Below are 16266 nucleotides of genomic sequence, written 5' to 3'. Positions count from 1 at the left end.
AGAAACATAAATGATTTTTACTATTTTTACTTTACCCATAATATCCAAAATATTCTCATTTCAATTTGTAATCAGTATGTAAGAATAATTGAGATGTTTTACATTTTTTCACCTCGTCTTTGAAGTCCAGTATGTATTGTATATTTACAGCGTGTCTTTTTAAAAAAATTTGTTTATTTATTTTTGAGGGGGAGGGAAGAGCGCGTGCAGGCATGCGTGTGAGCTGCTTATGCACAAATGGGGGAAGGGCAGAGAGGGAGAGACGGAGAGAGAGAGAATCCCAAGCGGGCTCCCTGTCATTAGCATGGAGCTGCATTACAGCATGTCTTAATTTGTCCTACCACATATTAAATGCCTCCTATGACACGTGGTCACCTTGTTGGACATTGTGGCTCTAACCTAAGAGAGGAAACTAAAGTCACATGACAAGACTTGTTACCCCGTGTCTGAATGGAGGATTTTCTTTTTTTTTTTTTTTCTTTTCTTTTTTTAATGTTTGTTTATTTTTGAGAGAGATATAGACAGAGCATGAGCAGGGGAGGGGCAGAGAGAGAGGGAGACACAGAATCCGAAGCAGCACAGGCTCCGAAGCTGTCAGCACAGAGCCCGACGTGGGTCTTGAACTCAAACTGCAAGATCATGACCTGAGCCAAAGTCAGACACTTAACCGACTGAGCCAGCCAGGCGCCCCAAGATTTCCCTTGTTCTTATGGGAGGAAGGAAGGTATTGAATAGAGAAAGGACCTTTATGCAGTTGGCTTTTGTCTCCACCATTGCAGTGAGGAGTTTTCTACAAGGTTCTTAAGAGATGGCCGTCCAAGTTATCTTTCATTGTTTTCCTTAGGTTATTTGTGGGCTTCCGTTTTTTCCTCTTTTCCTGCCTGCTTGCCAAAGTTTACAAAACGTTCTGTTCATGATGTTTTTGAATATGGTGGCATTTCACACACAGGCATGATTTTCATAAAGCTAATTTTTATTTTTAAAAATGAATTCTGCCTTTGGTCACATATTTAGAAAACAAGTTCCATAAACATTTTTTAATTCGATAAATAATGTTTTTAAATCATGGAAGAGCCCATCAATAGAGTGTCATATGGTATATGTACAGTTTAAAGGACAAACGAATCCCAGAACCTACCATTCAGTGTAAACGATAGACTAGAATAAGAGAATGTTATAGAGTAGAATATACTAAAAGGTACTAGTACTTTTGAAGCCTCCCTGATCACGTTCCCTTTTTCACTGTTGACTTAAGTGGATTGGCTTTTCTTCCTCATTCCAAGACTTGTTTTTTAGGCCTGAAATCTGTTAACCTGGAAACAGCTCATGCAGCAGGCTTGAAAAACCCTAGATCTACAGGAAGTAGATGGGTGTGAATTCTGAATGTCCACCCCCAACTCAGCCTTTGTGGGGCTGAAAGATAGCAAAGGCAAGAACGCCTCGTCCTAAAAGGCCACCAAGGAGTTCAGGCGACAGACAAGGAGCGGAGGTTTCTTCGGAGCTGTTGGGAAATAGCTAAACTGCCATTTTATTTTTATTTTAGCCCATCTGAAGGGTTGGGAACATTTGAGGCCATTCCTCAAAGAACCTTCTTTTGCCCTTTCCTTGGAGCTGGGGAACAAGCCATGTCTCAGGAGAAATGAGGGAGGGCTTAACGTAAGTGCCTTAGGAGCTGAGCTGCTTCCCCTTCTTATCATAACCCCAAAAAGAAAGGTTCACCTTCTCTTGTTCTCCCAGGTGCCAAACACCAGTTCCGAATGTGGTGTCTTCTGTCATGTTCATCACGCTTGCTAATGAACAACTTCCTGAACACATTGAGGTGTTGGCTTTTGAATGTCTGGTTGTCCCCAGTGCAGACTCTACCCCACCCACCCCCATAAAATGTCGAGTGGTCGTAAAAAACAGCCCTTAGCTTCCACTGTGGGTTCTCTGTGACTCTCCGACAAGTGGGGCTGTCAGGAGTAACGTTGGAGCTACACAGACTAGAGGAGTGGAGGCCGAATGGGACGCACTTGCAGGATCCTTTCTTACCCAGGAGTGCGGCTGGCTCACGCTCATTCTCTCCCCGCAGCTCTCTTTTGCCTTCATCCCCTCCCCCTTGAATTTGCGTCTCCATATGTGTCACTCACTGGTACATAGAATCCCCTTGCCGGAGCAGTGGTCTTTGTCTGTAGTTAGGACCAGACCAGCTGTGACAAAGCAAATCTTTGAGCTCCCCTTCCGCAAATCCTTCTGTAAGAAGCTGGGATGGAAGAGCAGACCTTTTCTGTGCAAGCAGGGGCTCTCGAAATCACGGGTCCCGACCCTCACCCTAGCCTGGCATCCATCTTTCTTCCCAGCCGTAAATGGCACCCACTAGTACTGTGACCTAATGTGGGGTCACATGATCCATGTAATGGACGTCTCCAGAACTTCATCCTTCTCTGGGGCCCATTTCGGATGTGATAGTGACGACTTTGGGGAAAGGAGGAAGTAGGCTACATGGCATAAGGCAAAAAAATGGGTGATGGAAGGGGGTAGGGTGTTGATGAAGGAAGGGGATTGGAGCCTGACTCTCTTTCTTGTTCAGGGATGTGCATGTAATTTTTCAGAAACTTTATCATTTCTATGCTTCCCTTAGCTTCCTTCATTTGTCGCCACCATTGCTTAGGAAAGGAAAGATGTCTACTTGGCATCTGTATGCGATTTTCACTGGCATTCAGGAAGGAATTTTCCATGGAGGGAATAACAAAAATCATGGTTGGATTCCCTCCGTAGATGACCCAGTGTCAAATATAGGTAGATTCTTAGTAGACTTTTGTTGGAGGTGATCATGGTCTTTCCAGTTTCATCTGTCCAATGGGGATAATAACAGAGCCTACCTCGTAGGGTTGTCCTATGGATTAAACTAACAAATGATTTCAAAGATGGCCAGCCCTTAGAACAATGCCTGATACATTAGTAAACAGTGTTGGTTCATGTTTACAATTCCAGAAGTTACACTATGGTCTTCAGCAGTTGGAAGCTTTCCTTTATTCTGCCTACTCATTTAAAGCTTTACTTATTTAGAGGCGCCTGGGTGGCTCAGTCGGTTAAGCATCTGACTCTTGATTTTGGCTCAGGTCACGGTCTCATGGTTGTGACCTCAAGCCCCGCGTTGTCCAGCTGCATGCTGAGTGTGGAGCCTGCTTAAGATTCTCTCCTTCTGTCTCCCTTTGCCCCTTCCCTGCTGTGTGTGTATGCGTGCTCTCTCTCTCTCTCTCTCTCTCTCTCTCAAAAAATAAAAAAAATAAAACTTCATTTATATGAAGAAACCAGGTGGAGACCATTTTCTTTAAAAAAACAAAACAAAACCTCATCAAGATATGTCAAACCCTTGAAATGTATCTGACTTTGTCAGTAAGAAGCCCAGTTTACAATAGTGCCTAGCATCTCTGATTATTCTTTACGGGGTCATCCACCCCCTTCCTTCCCAGGCTTTTGGCATTAAAGAGAATATATCTATTTATTTGAAATACCAAGTACAAGATTGAAATCCTTGTGACTAGAAATGAGATAAGCTCAAGCTTCTTTTCTGTTGTGAAATGTTCCATTCCATTTCTAGTTTCTGTATTTTGAGATTTCGATCTACGTATAATTGACTTCTTTATGCTTTCCTTTGTTCCAGAACGGGTATAAGGTGATTCCTGTATTATAGGATGAGATATACAGGATTCAGTCAGGGAGGAAGGGGGAGCAGTGCTGTCCTTAGAAGAAAGAAAAGGATTTGCGGTAATAACCGTTGGCATTTACACATCGCTTCGTGTTGTCTCCCCGCCCCCCCAGTCCTTTTAAAACCAAGGTCTCTTGGGATTCCTCCAGCGACTCTGTGGGTAGTGTTCCTCCTGTTTTATAGATGAAGATGCCGATCCCTGAAGACTGTGCTTTGCTCGTGTTGACCTCGCTGATTACTAGTGACAGAGTTGGGACCAGGATGCCTGCCTTGCTTTTCAAAGCCTGTGTGCTTCCCTAGAGTTGAAATCATTTATTGGCCAAGTCAGCCATTATGGTGTGACCCTTGGAGGGATTTTTTTTTCCCCATAACATAATCTATCTCCTGGTTCAGTACTGAGAAACTGGCCATTTAGGCATATTCATATCTTTTCAATTTATGCCTTGTTAGGATGGCAAACGGGAGGTCTCTCATGGGGTGGGAAGACTTATTCTCCTTGACTGGCACCAGCTCTACTGAAACCCACCTTCTGGCTTCTCCTGTGGGCCGCGAGGGATTTTCAGCAATAGACAAGTAGAGGCCTGGCACCCTCAACGTGATTTCCCCTTCTGGGGAAAAGCTTATGACAGGCTGAAGGTAGGACCCCATCCCATCCCGCAGCTGGGTTTAAAGATTCATCCTGCCCACATGATTCTTTACACCTGGTATAGGAAAAACAGGGAAAATTGAATGTGAGGAAGCCGTGGCACGTGTCTGTTGTTGAACATCAGTCTTCCTGATTCCCCTGTATATTCTGCTTACTGCTGTGATTTTAAAGCCTCATAGCCAACTCTGCCCATCCTTTTTGAAGAAAAGGCACAATCCTTTCAGGAGAGTGCCTCAAACCACTCTGAGCTTCTAGATTAATCTGAGACAACATCTGAGTTCAAAACCGGGTCAGAGTTGCAGAATAGCAAGGGAGACTTGCCAATTCAGCAGGCGTGTGTCTTGGGCTAGTTAAGAACCAGGACAATCCTGAGGTCTGACTTTGTTGCTTATGTTGAGACCTTGTGTGCCGAGATAATTCTGGGTGGCTTTGGATAACTTTGTTTCTTAACTGCGAAGGAGTGTCTGCTGCCTGATAAGTGTTTATCCATGAAATAGCAACATGGTGTATGTAGGTCCCAGGGTCAGAGGGTTTGTACATCACCAGAGACAAAAAAAAAAAAAAAAAAGCAAGGTCATTGGCTTGGGCCTGTTACTGCTGTATAATGTGAATCCTAGCTTTAAAAAAGTGTCTTTGTTATTCTTATGTAGGGTCTCTGTGCTGGATTCTTCCTCCTTCCTGTCCTTGCCTTAAGGGCTATAGGTAATCATGACCAAGTAGAACTGAAAACAGACAAACCTGTCCCACTTCTAGTGGAGAGGAGAGAGATCCAGGCTCCAAAATTGCCTCTTTCCTGCCAAACCTCAACTTGTTCCATGCCCTTCTTTTTTCCTTTGTTTCTTTATTAATGCCCTTCCCCAGTCCCGGCCTGACCCTTCACCGTCTGGCCGTTTGGTTGGCCTCGTGTCAGCGATTGATCCCCGTTGCTGGCTGGATCCCGTTCCCCGTTAACTCTTGCCTCTTTGCCACAAGGGTCGCAAGAGGGGTTTTCGATGTCAAGGCAACGCCCACACGGAGAATGGGTTCTAAGTGTGGCTATGGTAACGGTGTGAGAGTGAAGTGGTGAGGCCTCCGTGTGGAGGACTTGAGGGGTTGGCAGCACGTTTTCTCCTCGTGTCCCAGCAGAGCCGGAAAGGACTCTCGAGCTTAAGCCTCCGCGCCACTTGTAAGAAACTTGTAAGAAACTTGTAAAAATCGGGGGCGCCTGGGGGGGTGGGGCTCAGTCAGTGGAGCGTCTGACCCTTGGTTTCAAATCAGGTCATGATCTCACGGTTTCGGGAGTTTGAGCCCCGCGTCAGGCTCCACGCTGATGGCGAGAAGCCTGCTTGGCATTCTCTCTCTCCCCCTCTCTCTGCCTCTCCCTTCACTCATACTGTCTCTGTCTGTCTCTCTCAAAAATGAATAAAAAAAAAAAAAATTAAGAAAAAGAAACTTGTAAAAATCGGGGGCCTGCTGCTCTGTGCCAGACGCGGTGCCAGGCATTCTGTGCTAGTTCCTTAACCCTTCAGAGCAGTCCCTGAGCGTCTCGTGTTTTGCAGCTAGGTAAACCGAGGCTCGAGAGTTGAGCCACGGCCTCCAGGACGCACGTGCACATCGGCCGCGCTCTCAGGCACCGGGCGTACAGCTGCGTTTGCAAGTTGACGTGCCCCCGCTTAGCGGAGCTGACGGCGCTGCCTGGAATCGCAGCCAGGCTGGTGGCTGAGCCGTGCAGTCGAACACCTTTCTGGGTGGGAGGACGCGAGACCCCCTCAGACGGCCGCGCCCCGGCCCTTCTCTCCCTTTGCCACTATTTGTGGCCACCATTTGCCCTGGTGACGGGAAAGGTACTGTCACCAGCAATTACTCGGTGGAACGAGGACATTAAAGAGGAAATTTCCATTAGGTAAATAACTGTGAAAGAAGAACACCAGAGAAGCGGGGGGCGGGGGGGGGGGGGGGGAATTCAAGCCCAGGCTCCTGTTACACTGGCCAAATATCTCTGGCATCCCATGCTTGCTGAATATCATAAAAGGGTCAGGAAAACTGATCGGAGCAAACAGAGGGACACAGCGTGAGTTTTTCTCTTGCATTATTCCAGCATCTACTTGAATTTCAGTTTTGTAAAACCAACTGTCCCGAGCCTGGCCCCAAACCCCGGGCTAATTTGTAGAGGCTCCATTTCTATGGACAATGGGATTCTTTCTGGAAGGTGGGGTATTGACACTGGGTACGTCAGCCACGCAGTAGAACTGGCATCTTGAAGTGCCTCTGAGATTTTTTTACCCCCCGGTTGAAGATAGGGCTTTCCAGAAATTAAGGACTTCCGACTGTGGCCAGAATTCACAAGCGTGGTGTATGCTAAAGCTTCCTTCAGTGAAAGAAAGGACAAAAATCCGTGTTGTTTTCACAAGTTTAAGAGCAGGTTTTCTGAAGGACGTTGTGTTCCTTGGAAACTTTCTAGTCTTCTGTAGACTTGAAATCGCTACAAAATGGGCTATCTTGACCTACCTCTCCCCCAAAGCTCCTTCTGGTGTCCAGGTATCGTTTTTACCAAGGAGAGTTACAAATTGTCTACATATTTCCCTCTGAGTGCTAGTCCTTCCCCAGCGTGGGAGCCTGGCCCATGCTGTCTGTCCCGGGCTTTTCTGCCCCGGGGCGCATAGCTTCCGCTTCTCCGGGGATGCACCTTGCCAAGTCCTGCGTATACACACCATCTCGCTTAACCCTCAACAGCCCCACGGGACCTGATTATTTCCATTTTGCAGGTGAAGAAATGGAAGTTCAGATAACGCAGTACTGTTTTCATTGGATGCCTTGTATGTATCAGGTTCTGTGCTCAGTGCTTCACGCATATTGTCTAATCGTTCCGGCATTCCCCGGGGGTGGATATTCTCATTCCCATTTTGAAGATGAGGACACAGGCTCCCAGAGGTGAAGTTACTTGTCCGTGATCTCACGGCTATTCAGTGCCACAGAATCCAAAGTCAGGTGTGAAGTTATTTCCGAGGTCCTTGGAGGCAGGAGGCAGAAGCCATCTCTGATTGAGGACTCTCGTGTGCTAGCCTAGCACACAGTATGTGTTCTGTACATGTTTGATTGCTTGGTGGGTCAGTGCATCGCTGCTTTGTGCTTGCTCATATCCTTACGGTTTTCAGCCTTTCCCCTGCTGCCTCTGAGATTGGTTTTCCCCTTATCTGAATCTCTGCTTCCGAGCTTCACTCCCCATTTTGACATCCATGAGCATGCCCAAGAGCATCTGCTCTAAAGATATTTCAAAGTGAGTTTGAGTCTCGTTGCATTTGGCTTTTCTTTTTAAAATACACAGGCAGAACTGGGGGTGGGGCGGTAACGGATGTCCTGCCCAGTCACCGCCACATGGCACACCGTGGCTGTCATGGGCACCCCGGCTGTGTTTTGACGATCGTGTTCTAACTCAAGGACACGGGTGAAATAACACTTCCCAGCCTCAGAGAAGACCAGTACCGGAGGGCACCGTACAGAGTCCTTTTACTGGAATCCCCGCCCTCTCCAGCCCGTGTTCTTACCCTGTCTTTGAGGGAGAAATAAGATACGGGGTATGATTTATTTTCCCACTGAGGTGGGGAATGAGAGAGGTGGAATTGAGTGTGACTAAGTGCTCCCACAGTGAGAGAAGGCCACAAGCTTTTGGTGCCCTGGATTCATACTCAGAAGCCCGGTGGACTGGCCCAAGGCCCAGCCTCTTTGACCACGGCACCCGTCAACTCACTGGTTTCAGATTAGTTCTTATAAAGAGTCTCTCCCCGTAAAATCTGATTAACCTCTAATCAGTACGGGTTTGGCTGGATCATGGATTTCAACATCTTCCCATTTCCTGAGTTGTCAGTCACCGTTACAGGGATGAAGACTTTGGTAATAGTTTCCTGCTAATAACATTCTTTGTGTGTCCCTTACGTGGACCCACAAGTGACAAAAGACAAGTCCAGTTGGCTTTCGTGAATAATTTGTTTACCCACAGAGAAGTGGGAATTCAGACAGAAGTCCTAGGGTAAGTAAGCTGAGTAGGTGTGGGCACCTTTCCACAGCTACGAAGCACACAGAAGAATCCAGCATTTAGAGGAAAGAGTGATCTGTCAGGTCATCTTACCCCATCCCTGCTGTGGTCGATGTGGTATTTTTATACTGAGAACACCCGGGTCCAATCAGTGCTGGGGGAGTGAAGGGGCAGTAGCAGAATCACTTGGCAGTTAAGCTTTTGGCACGAGCTCACTCCCAAACCTCGGGTATTGAACTCGTGTTGGGGGTCGGGGCGGGGGTGGTGGCGGGCAGTTTGCCTAGAGGATTCTATCATGTTTTCTTAGGGGGGGCGGAAAGTGTTATAGGATTTTTCATTTCTTCCTAGTCAGCTGCCAGAAATCCGTAGTCAGGACCTTATCCGTTCCAAGGACAGACCTCTTTTCAAGGAAAACGAGAGTCTGAGGAAGTGGGAGAGACCCGGACAAAACCCCGGAAGGAGCATGGGTGCCGCTGGGCACTCTTCAGGCAGAACACGCGCCTCTGGAAACATCGCGCTTCCGAGAAGGGCTCTCTCACTGGCCGCTGCCTCACCTCTTCTGTGGCATCAGGGAAAAGTGTTTTTGTCCAGACCCTGAGTGGAGAACACCGGCACACCGGCAGCCTACATAGTTCCAGAATGTAGCAGGGACTCCCTTTTTTTTTTTTTTTTTTTTTACCCTTAAAACAAGAGTCACATTTTCCTCTTCTCCCTCGATTTGCAAGTCTTTCGGTTTGTGTTGCAGACCCTCATTGCTGTCCGTCTCACGTATGGGGTTGTTACCTTCCCAGTGAGACCGTCGTCCTCGAGAATAGGTCCAAGGCTGTATTTGTGTCCCCAGCAGTACATAAATCTGGGCCAGGCCCACAGTAAGTGCTTAATAAAGATGTCCTGACTTGGATCGTAGATCACACACTGTCAGAGCTGGAAAGGATTTTGGAAACCACCAAATCTAGCACTCTAATTTTAAAGATGGTACCACTCCAGAAACTCATTTTGGAGGCTGGTGTTTATCTGCTGGAGAGGGGGTGGGGGGGCGGGTTTGTTTTTGTTTATGTTAAAGCCTAGTGCAAATGACCATAATTCTAAACCTTTGAAAGGCTTTCTTCATGGTGCAGGATGTTCCCGCTGGGACTAGTAGCTGACTAATAATAACAGTAAGAATGCTGACTGGATGCCATACCCTGAGCCCCTGTCACTAATTCTTCCAGCCACATAGCAGCTTTGGTACCATCGTCACTCTGCAGATGCCACCGGGGAGGCTCGGCAGGAGGGCACCTCGCTCAGGCTCCTGTAGCTGTGGGAGTGGTTGAGGCAGGACTCGAATCCGGTCTGGTCAGATGCCCAAACTCATGGCTCACGGTGGCTCTCAGACGGGATCCGTGACTAAAGCCCCATTTCTTGATTCACAGTCTGGCTTTGCAACATCCCGTGGCGTGTCCATCCTAGAGGCAGCTGGAAAATTAACTTTCACTAACTTTAGCTCTCCAGTTAGACACGGAGAGACAGGGGAGGCAAGGCCTAAAGCAAATAATGATAGGGGCTGCATCTCCAGAAAGGTCAGTAATTACTGCCCTGGACTGTAAAAGCATTTAGGCTGAGTGAAAGGAATGTGTGTTCCCCTCTCTTGCTCCAGAAACCATTGCTTTACCTCGAGTTGCTGGTTCTTCCCCTAGTCTTTCTTCTGGGCCCAGAACTCCCCCTTTCCTGTCCCTTGTGTCACAAAGCCTCAGGCCTGGTGGCTTCCAGGACATACCTGTGTAAAAAATGTCCCTTGCCAGACCAGTATGAAACAGGCCCCGAAGGCCGGGCTGCCCAGTGTACTCGGCCTTCAAGGAAGGCTGTTCGCCTTGAATCTTTGCGCTGAGCTCTATGTCTAAATAGCATTCCTGTGAGTTTTCTGAAAGGTTAGTCCTGGGTCACTGGCACTTAACCCACTTGTTTTGGTAGATCCTTCCCGAGAAGGTTAATTATATATTTGATATCCTTTCCTCTTTATGCCTGAATGATGAGGATAAGTACCCTGTGGTTTATTAACTGTCACTTTAAACCTTTTCAGATTGTCTTGTGACAAAACAGAGTTTTATGTCCTTTTTATCCAGCTTTGACGGATGAGACAGCTTCTCTGGTAAAAGAATGCCAGGATAAATAAGATCTTTCCCTGATTTGTGGGGGAGGATTTTGCACTGGAAGTCATGAGTTCAAGTCTGCCATTTCGTACGAAAGGTGACCTGACCTGTTAGCCTTTCCATATACTTCATTTTCCCTTGTGGACAAATGGGGCCGGGCACCTCGGCACTCGGTACTTGCCGAAGAAGTGAAAGAGGAGACATCGCTTTAGGGCAGTTGATGTCTCTAAAAGGTTTGGCACCAAACCCTAAATCAACAAGGTGCCGTGTTTCCTATTTTGAACCCCACTGATTTCTCTGTGCAGAGAGCCTCTGTCCTTAACATTATAGAATCCCAATACTTCCCTCTCCCCCATGGGGTCATTTTGGAATACGTTTAATTTTTTTCAGTAAATTTGCAGTAGGACTGTGGAAGGTGGATGCCGTTAGGGGCGGTTAGTAGACGTTCTGAGAACCTCGTGTCCACCCGTGTCCGCATCCTCCAATCTTGTGCGTCCAGTGCCTTGAGAACCAGTCTCCTGGGACACACGGTATATGTGACTCAGCAGTTAATCTCTCTCTCCATTGGTATTTACTGAATCCCAGCTAGGAGCAAGGGAAGGTGTTTATGTAAAATCATTAAAATAGCAAAAACAGCGCTGAGGCTTTAAAACCCTTTTCCTTCCGTGTTTGATCCGTTCCAGTTTGCGGGGACGCTGTCGGATGGCTTAGGGAAGACGATGGACAATCGGCATCAGTCGGAGCGGGAGTACATCAGATACCACGCGGCCACGAGCGGGGAGCACCTCGTAGCCGGCATCCACGGCCTGGCTCACGGTAAGTCACGGCTGCCGGGAGAACGGCTCTCCTGCCACAGTTCCTCGGGGCCCTTTTCACCCATCTGATGGCAAGCGGACATCCAAGCCTGGGAGCTTGGTGTACCTGAGAGCCTTCCAGGCTGTCCTATTGTACCCTCCTCGCAACTGAAATGTTACAGCCTGTGGGAAGCCTTCATTTATTTTCAACACGTTGCACACATTGCGATCCCTTCCTGTTCTTTGGCTTCTGTTCCCAAAATGTGATACGGTATCATCATTTGAACCCCTTTCTAGAATGCGGAATTGCCGCTTCGATACCCGCCTTCTGCTTACTGAGCGTTCCTTCCGTGGCAAGTGAAATGTGAAACCGGCCGCCGGGTTTGTGGCCCAGATGTTTTTGAGTCTTGTGTAAATGCGCACTCACCTGGATTGTAAATGCAGGTGTCCAAGAGATGTAGGTGATGGCATGGATGTATTAAGCCTCTGAATTTGTATGAATTCTGCCCTTTACTGCTCTACCTCCGAGTCATTTGCCCTTTGTTGTGTTTTTTCTCCACAACTTCTTAGTGTGACATCCAAGGCCCTTGGAAATGTAAACCCAGCCACCTTGGCCAACCACTGTCCCCCAGCCATGCTGTATTTCAGCCACCCGAAGCCCAGTGTTGTTCCCCAGACATGCCTTGCTCACTCAGTTCATTCTGCTCCCTTCCCCTGCCTCACTTCCTGGTCAGGCAGAGTCCAACTCAACCTAGAAGTCTCCACTCAAGTGACGTTTGCTCCACTGTCCCCAGTCAGAATTAATGACGATCAGGGCACACGTGGCAGTCTAGGTCATGTCTCTAGCCAGCTGTGTGTGTGTGTGTGTCTTGCTTTCCTGATAGATGGGGAAGGTCAGGAGAGCAGAAAGACCATCGTGTATTCACCTTTGTACTTCAGACCCTCACACGATACCTGGCATATAGTTCATGCTTATAGTTAGGTTAGGATGGTTAGGAAACTGCGCTGTTGGTACCAGATTCTTAGAAATAATCTGAAGCTATCAGAAGTCGTATCAAGACTGATCAAGTTCAGATTATCTGCATTTGGAAGAAGGAGGAATGTGGAGAAGAAAAAGAAAAAATAATTCTTTTCAGGCTTGGGACACAATGTTTAGGACAGGGTTTTTGGTTATCGGTTTTCCTCACTTGTGAGGTTTGGCTCAAAATGCCTTTACTTTTCTTAAGCCTGCCCAACTGGAGAGGGAGCTGCCCCAAAGGAGACATTCAAGCCAGGAGTAAAATTTAGCTGAAATTAATGTGTTCACGGACTCAAAAAGTTGGTTGCTGGGCAGCCGTGTGGGGTGAAAGGTTTCCTCATTCTTCCTAGTAAATATGATGATAGTGCATGAGAGTCGGAGGAACTGTGTTCTTAATGAATGTAAAACGCTTTACTGTGCATAATTGCCTTTACCTGTCTAGCATCCTTGGGATGTGGAGAGAAAGTATAGCTGTCCTCACTTTTCAGATGGACGCGACAGTGTGCTGAAAAAAATGGATGATGGGTTCAAGGTTGGTTGCAAAATCCCCTCCAACCACGGACCATTCATACAGTATGTGCAGCACCTCCAGAAACAGGTAGCCTCATCCAAGGAGTTTCCGTGAAGCTCTGGATTGTACGCGAGTGACATCCTTTTTCCTTCAGGATGAAACCATTGTTCTTTGTTTTCGTTTTTGTTTTTTAATTAATTTATCTATTTGGAGAGAGCAGGGAAAGGGCAGAGAGAGAGGGAGAGAGAGAGAATCCCAAGCAGGCTCTGCGCTGTCAGGGCAGAACCCGATGTGGGGCTTGATCCCTTGAACCGCGAGATCAAGACCTGGGTCGAAATCAAGAGTCAGACACTTAACCGACCGAGCCACCCAAGTGCCCCCAGGATGAAAAAAATTCTTAAATGATAGCAAGAACCAGAATCCATTCAGTCTCCTTGTTTTAAAAACTGGGAGTCTTGCTCAGTTTTCTCTGCAGACCCTGCTTGTGCCAGGTTCAGTAATGTCTGCCTCTCTGTGAATGTGGTTCCAAAGGTTGGGAGAGGACCGTAGCCTCACTTGAGCAAGCGGACCCAGAATCCAAAAGAAACGCTATGGATTGTTAGTGCTGTTAGTGCGTTCTCACCCAGGGGATTTCCTTGGCCGGTTTGTCTCACTAGAGCTGAAGAGTCTAGAGAGCTTCCTCATGCCCCCACCGTCAAAGGGTAAACATCCTGTGAGTGTCCCTGGCACACATCCTGGAAGTGCTCCCTGGACAGGGCCCCCCTTCTTCCCTGTAGCCCCTGTGTCGTCTCCAGCCTCTGCCAACCTCTGGCCACTTTTGAGGCTCTTTAAGGTCATTGCTGTCAACTTTCAAAATGTTCGGAATGTCTCTTTGACCCAGGTTGGTCTTTGGAACAGACTCCATTGAGAGCCCTGGCTGGTTTTGGCAGCTTTTGGTTGGGCGGGGGGGGGGAAGGGGGGGTGCCTTTCATCAAGGCCTCGTGATTTACTCATTACCTAAACCCAATTTCGGCAAAACATGCAGTCGTTTTTACCCGTTTCAAACTTCTGGTGGTGTTGGCCAGTCACATAGTGTTCTTGGAAAACTGAGGAGCTGTATTTAGTTCTCTCTGCCTTATATTTCATGGGGTCCCAACTTTCCCCAAAGTCTGTTGGTTTAGTCCTACTGTCCGTGTCGTCTCCTGATGGCCCGTATGCTTCCCAAACTCTGAAACTGGAAAGTAGCCACTGTTAACCTGTTAGGTTTTCTGTGATTTTTTAAACTGGAACACACTTTACTTGAGACTGACGTGTGATATATACTCTCAGACTCTCAACTTGGTGGGCAAGCCTACTGGGTTTCCCAGCTAGAGTTGGCCTGCCTGTAGCCTATTAAGAAGTCGACCGAATGTCCCTAAGTTACCTTGCCGGGTGCATGGAATTGATGAGGTTCGGCTTTAAATGCTTTTGCTTTGTCCTTGGCCAGGTTACAACAGCCCTTGTTTCTTTTGCTCTAGGTATCATTGGTGGATTGACCAGTGTGATAACCTCAACAGTGGAAGGAGTGAAAACAGAAGGGGGTGTCAGCGGTTTCATATCTGGCCTTGGAAAAGGACTCGTGGGCACTGTAACTAAGCCAGTGGCAGGCGCCCTGGATTTTGCATCAGAAACAGCCCAGGCGGTGAGAGACACAGCCACTCTCAGTGGCCCCAGGTCAGTGGTCACGGAGGGAGTCGCTTTTGCAATTTCCATCCCAGATATGCTGCCTCTCCTGATCCATGCTGATGTGTTTAATCATATACTTTCCACCTTAATGATGTGATTTTTTTTTTTTAAACTTGAATCCATGTATCTAAAATTTCTGACCTGCCTAATATAAATATGTGAAAATAAGGTGCAAACATCAGGCATGAATCGCTTCTCAGCCTTTTGGCTAAGATCAAGTGCAAAAATCGGGCATGAATTTTTTGAGAACTACATCTGTATCTATCCACCTGTATCTGCGTCTGTCATTTATGTATATATAAAATATTGGTTTTCTCGTTAGAGGGGTCAGAAGTAGAATTGCACCGTTACAGATCTCCCGTTCACCAAACGAACTGGATCCCCATATGCCCACTAGGAGAACTGTGGGGCTGCAGGCTGCATCTGGCTCCTGGGCTCCTGGCATGGTTTTAGGGTCCCTGTCTTGCAGTTCCCCATGTGGGTCTGCCCTTTCTCTGTTCTCCCTCCACTCGGACATGCCAGCCGGCCCCCAGCCTCATAAAGGAATTCCGCAGGCAGGTTGGCAGCTTCACTGTGGGATGCAATCTTGCCTCGATGCCAGCCAAGATGGGAAACCAGGGGCAGCCCGCATGGCTCCACATCCCACAGAATCCAACTGCTTGAGCACAGCTCCTCGTGTCAGTCGCCTATTTGAGCCTTCCTTTTTCAGAGTGACTAATTGGGGATCTTATCAACAAAGGGTATAATGAATGTTACAGTTCCCAGCCAAGCTGGACGCCACTTAAGCCCAGAAGGATTTTGCTGCTCCCCGGTTAATAGATATTCCCCAAGTGAATTAGCGTGCCCTTTTAGAATGCCTCGGGCCTGGGCCTTATCCACACCCTGCCGCTCCCTCGAATAGGATTTGAAGTGAAATCGTCCCCAATTAAAGTGAATCCATTTGTCTGTCACCAGAAAACCTTCCTGATGACACATTACTGCAGGGGAAATGCTTAAGATTGTGGACTGGGACCATGTAATATGTTCTGCCAGAATGTCTTCCATCTGGAAGCAGCTGCTTTTTACAAAAGGATCTGTAGCGTTTACTTTAGTTAAGTTACATTCTATTCTCAGATACAGAGCTAGAGCAATCCTGGAGTATATTTTGAAGCATTTATGGAGGTGGGGGGAGGGGCAGTAGGGAGGCTTCAAAAGTATTAGTTTTTCTGCATCTGCTGGAAACCCCAGAAGTCTACCCCCAGTATTTCATCAGGACAGTAAGACCTGATGACCATATGAGTAAAAGCAGGCAACCCCTACGAATTCCAAAGGAACCGTCCTTATTCATGAAATCCCCAAGTGGTCAAGGGATTGAGTGTTTGTTTCACAAGGGGTCTGAGGTACGTGTGTTTAATTTTTTAAATTTGGTTTTGTGCTGGGAACTTCAATGGTGTTGACCAGAAAGAAATGAGTCGACATTTCTACAGTGTGGAAGTCTTGATAAAGTTTTGCCTTTATCAAGTGTGCCTTTATCGAGAAAGGCATAAAATGGCTGCCGCAGCAAGAAAGGTGTCCTTGCCATTTTCACTGGTTGCCCAGCATTGCCACAGCAGGGTCTACTTCGTGTCACCCCTGTATCCCGTCAGTCATTCATTTCTAGTCAGTAAATACCAATGGAACATTTTCTACGAAGGGCTTACAGTCCAGTGGGGAAGCAAACTTAAAACAAGACTCATACAGTCATCCTAGTAATCCTAATTTGTGGAAATTCTGACAAATGAC

General features: G+C 47.3%; 1 protein-coding gene across 8 annotated transcripts in view; it reads left to right on the top strand.

Moving 5' to 3' along the window:
• Positions 1-16266, top strand: part of VPS13D (vacuolar protein sorting 13 homolog D) — a 258246-nt gene that overhangs the window by 194447 nt on the left and 47533 nt on the right. For all 8 annotated transcript variants that reach the window (XM_058719034.1, XM_058719033.1, XM_058719032.1 and 5 more), the window contains 2 exons: positions 11162-11294; positions 14298-14493. In XM_058719034.1, coding sequence (XP_058575017.1) covers positions 11162-11294; positions 14298-14493 — 329 coding nt within the window. The remainder of the gene's footprint in view (positions 1-11161; positions 11295-14297; positions 14494-16266) is intronic.

Source organism: Neofelis nebulosa, chromosome 2 (assembly GCF_028018385.1).
Source record: "Neofelis nebulosa isolate mNeoNeb1 chromosome 2, mNeoNeb1.pri, whole genome shotgun sequence".
Taxonomy (NCBI): Eukaryota; Metazoa; Chordata; class Mammalia; order Carnivora; family Felidae; genus Neofelis; species Neofelis nebulosa.
This window is presented reverse-complemented; position numbering and strand designations above follow the sequence as displayed.